This window comes from Marmota monax, unplaced genomic scaffold (assembly GCF_021218885.2).
Source record: "Marmota monax isolate L192 unplaced genomic scaffold, Marmota_monax_Labrador192_F-V1.1 WCK01_AAM20220418_F8-fsc00004, whole genome shotgun sequence".
NCBI classification, from domain to species: domain Eukaryota; kingdom Metazoa; phylum Chordata; class Mammalia; order Rodentia; family Sciuridae; genus Marmota; species Marmota monax.
Genome location: NW_026692881.1, coordinates 29,043,686 through 29,049,685, shown reverse-complemented (window position 1 = coordinate 29,049,685; position 6,000 = coordinate 29,043,686). Strand labels below are relative to the sequence as shown.

The 6,000-nt window shown below is 37.0% G+C and overlaps 1 protein-coding gene across 2 annotated transcripts in view; it reads right to left on the bottom strand.

Annotated features, from left to right (window-relative positions):
* Positions 1–2,408: 2,408 nt before the first annotated feature.
* The window catches only part of Fhip2a (FHF complex subunit HOOK interacting protein 2A), a 36,943-nt gene continuing 33,351 nt past the window's right edge, over positions 2,409–6,000 (bottom strand). For both annotated transcript variants that reach the window (XM_046450145.2, XM_046450147.2), the window contains 2 exons: positions 5,724–5,827; positions 2,409–5,630 (listed from right to left, as the gene is read on the bottom strand). In XM_046450145.2, the coding sequence (XP_046306101.1) occupies positions 5,525–5,630; positions 5,724–5,827 (210 nt within the window). In that variant the 3' untranslated portion in view covers positions 2,409–5,524. The remainder of the gene's footprint in view (positions 5,631–5,723; positions 5,828–6,000) is intronic.

The following is a 6,000-nucleotide window of genomic DNA, read 5'->3' as shown; positions in this document are numbered from 1 at the left end:
AATGGAACCCATCCTCAGGGCTTTGAAATATAGCTTTACTCAGACTATACTGAATTTGTGTGTCATCTCATCTTTCTGCATTATAGTAAAATTGATTTTACGATTCCTTTCTCAAAAATTACAGTCTTGAGATGCTTTGGCTTGTCTTCCCCTGATCTCACAGGCTGGGCATGTCACTTGTTCCTTTCTTCTGAACTGCATGTAGCTCTTTGGTACGTGGCCAAATCCTGGTTATAGTTCTCAACCCTAGAAAGAGTGGTCTTTTTGGTGAAGCCAGGATACATTGTTGGCTGATTTGGACTCTCTAGACTCAGCATCATTCCTGAAACCTTTCGCCCATCACTGGAATGGAATAGTTTGTGAAAAATCAATAATGTGATCACCATGCAAATGATGCACATTGCAACATGGGTACTAGTAACTAACGCTCATCCTCACCTCCTGATATGGCAGCTAAGAGGCCCACAGTGGTATTCAGATTCCTGGCAGTGTGCTGGTGGGTTCTATGTTCATCTAACGATTTGATTACTCAATCAAGAGAATACTTTACGGCCTTTTTCTTTTTAAAGAGACTCCCTGTCTGTCCCTTGATATACTGCCTGGTCTAAGTAGAAGGAAGAGCAAGGTCATGTGTTGGCTTTTCATCACTGTGACCAAAATTCCTGACAAGAACAACTTGGAGGAAAAGTTTATTTTGCTTGTGGTTTTTCAGTCCCCGATTGGCTGACTCCACGGCTCTGGGCCTGAGGTGAGGCAGAACATCATGGTGGAAGAGGGAGGCAGAGGAAAGCTGCTCAGAACACGGCAGCCCCGAAGCAGAGAGAGAGAACAAGGTGCCAGGGACAAGATCTAATCCCCAAAGGCACGCTCCCAGCGACCTACTTCCTTCAACCATCTGCCTACAGTTACCATCTAGTATAATCCATCGGATGGATTAATCACTGATGAGGTAGAGTGCTTGCCAAGCATGCACAAGGCCCTGAGATTGATCCCAGCACTGCTTATATATTAGTTTATACATATAAAGTATTAAATCAATGAATTAATATATATTAATATAATATCCAATCAGGACCTAGGACTCAGATCTTCCCTTTTAGATAATATGCAATATACTGACCCCTGGTGCTTACACCACCGGGATACTATTTCTCTGACGTCCACCACATATGTGCACTGTTTTTGTGTGAACACACTGAACTGCCACCAGGACTGTGACTTCTTGGGGGCTGAGATGGCTTCCATTTGTTCCCCCAACACCTTAAATAACTGGTTCATAAAAAGTTCTCAATAAATATTTGTTGAATAAACACAATTATCATTTTATTTTTACACGAAATATATGTCTTATTTCTGGTATGTGTGAAGAAATAACATTTTTAGAAATGAAACATTTCAAATTACATGACACTCAAACTATAATGGTAGTGAGTGTAGAGGAAGCAGGCGTAGGTAGATCTCCCTGAGGTGGCAAGAGGGGCCTTATCAAGTAAGGTTAGAACCCAGTCTCCCACAAGGCAGCCCACAGGCAACACCTTCCTTTGTTAAGACCAACTAAAACATTCTGTTTCTTTTGTGCATCCTTCAGCATCAGCATCAAACTGGCATGAAGTGTTTCTGCTCATTTTGATTTTGGGGAGAAGAGGTATAGCTCTTACTCCAGCAAAACTTCAAAATTGTGTGAATTCTTTCAATTCCCTTGGGATCACTAGTTTTTCTAGATAAAACACTGGAAGATATTTAACAGCAATTTGAACCAGGTTTTAGACTGGGAATTCAGTTATGCATTCCAAAAAAGCAATTTTCTTTTGAAATAGCTCAGGGCAAAGAGGGTATTTTCAACTTTTGGGTGCCTAAACTGGCCTCCTTCATCCTTTCAATCTAGTGTCCTTTATTTTCTTCTAAGACTATTTTGAATAACACTAGCTGAAAAGGGTCACTGGTGGTTGAGATTAATAAGTGGCTGTTTTTCTTTCTGGTTATGTCAAGTGTTACATGTTTTCTTCAGTTTCCATTTAAGGGACTTGGGCGCATACTCAAGCGAATAGAGTAAATCTAGAGTCTGTTTCAAACGTCAGCTAAAAAGAAAGGTTCCAACATGTGTTGGAAAATGTTAAGAAATAATGCTTAGAATTAGTTGCTTTTCCTTCCTTTAGGGGAGTGATTATTAAGGAGGCCACTGGAGGACATATATGAAATTTACCCAGGGAAATTGTTAGGTTAGACAGACCTCCTCCATAAATATTTACGTATTTCTTTTTTTTCCTCTCCCTAGAATCAATACTGCAGTGACCCATTGATTGGTGTGGACTGTCTTTTTGTCAAGGGTGAAGTTAAGAACCATTGCTTAAGATTTATCAGTAGATAAAGCATTTCTGATTTGAATTCTACAAAAATGTAAGACAATATTTTGTTTAAGTTACAGTATTTATTCTTTTTTTAAAATTATCCCTCTTAGTCCTGCATGCATTATTAGCACAAAAAGTTGAACTTGATTGCAACCTCCTTTGAAGAGAGGGTAGGTACACAATTGCCATCTGAATAGCTTTTCCCTAGATGGCCCACGAAGTCCAGACCTTGATAACACTGTCAGTAACCTACACAACGTTCATAGAAAAATTTACTAAATATCCTCTGTTTAATGTAAACAAGGCAGGAGGCCAACAGAGTATTACAGTAACACTATTTTACAGGGCCCAGAAGTATGATTATCATGTTTTAACATACCAAGTGTCACGATGACATGCATATTTTGACATATTGTACAACCCAAAGTATAATTACAATTTGTGGTTTTAGCACTTCACTGTAACTTCTTCTGTCAATACCTAAGAACTTCATAATTAAATGGTGAATTGTATAGTAATACAATAATTTATGAAATGTTACCATGAATTTATGAAGAAATTCCATAATTTGTGCCCCGTAAAATTAAGTGTAACAATCTTTACACTAGCAACAGTGTAAGCAAGCTAAGGATTTTGGTCCTCATATATATATATATACACACACATATATACACACACACATATATATACACATGTACAACACAATAATGTACAATTAAACCAAAAAGCTATGAATCCACTCACAGCTTCCATATTGCACAAACAGATGCGTTATGAGAACATTAATGGGTTATGTGAGTTCTACCATGAAATTGGCTAAGACAAATCTGAGTTCTATCAAGTAAAGAATGGGGCTCATTAACAAAAATAAACCCAATGATTATACTGTTAGAATGTTTTAAAAAAAAAGTGCCTACCTATTTATACAAATGTGAAGCAAGGCTAAAATGCAGTTTGGAACTTGGCTATGGCAATCAATGTTTGAGGTGGCACTTTCTATGCAACACAGTGCATTTTAGTCATTGTTGTGGCAAGTACTGAATAACTGAAGTATTCAGCTTCTGAGAAACAGTGAGGAAAAGATTAGTGTTGTACTACGTTAACAAATTCAACTCACTGTGATAACTTGTGCTGACTCTAGGTCTGAACTAAATATGAAAAAGAAAAGAAAGAAGAAAACTAAAACTTAAGCCTTAGCTGAGCACAAATAAAAGTCATTATAACTTAGGAAAATGACATTTTCAGAAGCAGCATACGTATATCAAATATAAGAATTAAAGCTTTTCTGAGCTTGGTTCATGAATTAGCTATAAGGTCCCTCTGTGAAATCAAGGATAAGAACATATTTGGTTTGAGACATAATATCATCGCTGCTACACCTACAAAAACATTAAGAAATATCTAATATCTCTTAATGCCTTGTTTTAAATACATCTGTAGATTGTTAACTACCACCTAAAGTGGAGACGTTGAAGTGTTCCTTGAGTAAACTACAATAAATAGAGCAAACTGAATGTTTTCCTATCACTCAAAATCGCTGGAAGAAAATCCTGCATGAAATAACTCTCTCACTTTTTTTGCTTCACTGTTTTACTTAATGCTTTTCTTATGAGCTAAGAAAGATCTGCATCAAATTAGAGATAAAGTCTTCTTGTTTTAACAATGGTGCACAATGTAAAGCTGAGACTATTCATGATATAGTTTTTTTCTTAATAGTAAAAACTAATTATAAAGTAAATCAGAAATAATAATACAACAAAGTAAGCAGATAAGTGTAAAACATGCTTCTAAGCACATGGCCACATGATGTGTATATGCAAACAAGCTACATAAAAGAGCTTCTCAGGAGAGTAGAGACACGTCTCTCCAACTGGAACGTGACAGTCTCTTCTCCAAATATTAGTGAATGGAAAGATGCAGAGGAAAGTGCTGCTGCTTAATATTTCAACTTAAAAAAAAAAAAGCTTAAAAGTGACAACTGAGGGATAAGCATCATTTAAAGACAGAAAAGAAAGACATAGCAAACAAGTTGTGCAGCCCACTCGGTATGCTGTGCACAGCGCAGCTTAGCTAAACTTGTCACCCCATGTGTGCCCACTCCCGGACACCCCGAATTCCCACAATCCTTTAACTTGTAAACAGGACATTCAAAAGACTGTTTTGTTTAATCTCTTCAGAATCATTGCAGACAAGCAAAAAAACCCAACAAAATGAAAAAATGTAAACAGTAAGAGGCCATTGGCATTCTGATTGCTAAGAGTTATCAGTTGGTTCCCCACCTGGACGCTACCATGCGCTTCGATAACAAAAACAAATTATAAAGCAATTTCATCAGCAATTTTCAGAGAGGGAGGGAAAAAAGCTTCTCAACCCAGTATGTGTTAATTTAATTGGGTTAAAAAAATATCATTTTAGCAAATGCTACCAATGATGAGCATAAATTCGATGCTGCTGCAAAAAATGACAATTTAAATCAACTGGGACCCAGACATGGAAATCAACCACTAACATGGCTATGTGCACAGAGGAGTAAAAGAACATTTCTTTAAAAATATATATATTATATTAATCAAGAATTTATCATATTAAATTGTTATTCTTAGAAAAGCTGAAGAAAGTTAATGTTGCTCTACACATTTTTATCTCCTATAATTAACTCAATTCCTTTGTTGGTTCCTGAATTATATATATTTTTTTCTCATTTACAGTTTTTTAAATATTTTTGTTTGATAAGAATCTTAACCTTAAAAAGTTATAAAATTAGTAATTTTTTTTGCTGCTTATTAATCCAAAAGAATATAAGCATTTGAGTCCCAGAGAATGTAAATGCCTTGCTGCCTAAAAGGATATTAAAAAAACAGAAGTATCATCAAAGTCGTGACATCAGAAATTGTGCAGCTTTCACACAGTTGTTGGAAATGCCTTATTTCCTGCAAGTCCCTCAACTGTTTCCGGGGTTCAACAATGTGCAAATCTATAGAGAGAACCACTGTGATAAATAAAGCAACAAAAACAGGGTGCCGCATTTTATTGCGTGTTCACTCAATGGTTCTTAACGGTTCTGTGCAGTTTACTTCCTTTAAAAAGGCTTTCGTCCTCTCTTGGCTGGGTGGAACTGTCTTTTCTGATGGACTGTACACAATCGTCCGGATCCCTAGTGACTTGAAAGAAGTCAGTCATGGTGTGGAGGAAGTGTGGTATTTCACAAATGCAATGGCCGCCAGCTCCTTACAGAACTCTTCTAACACAATCACACCCTCTAGCAACGTGATGTGGTCGATACTAGAGAAAAAGCAGAGGACAGATTGACCTACCAACAGATCTTTACATTGGGCGAAATATTTGGATCACTGAGCACATAAAATTTGGACTTACATAGGGCCTTCAGGTTCCAAACCAAGCAACCGCTTTCTGACTAACAGCAGCTTGGGGGTGAAGTCTTGAATACGCTGAATTCGAACCATAAGGTCACCAACAACCTGCAGCAGAGACAGGGAGCTCAGCTCCTGAAATCAACTACATAAGAGTTCTTGGATAAAATCCTCTCTCCCTGTCACCAAATAAAGCACCCCAACTTTCACTACTCTGTAACCATCTTTGACCAAGGACTCATATCTGTTCTTTAAAATATTAAAATTATATATATTGTTTA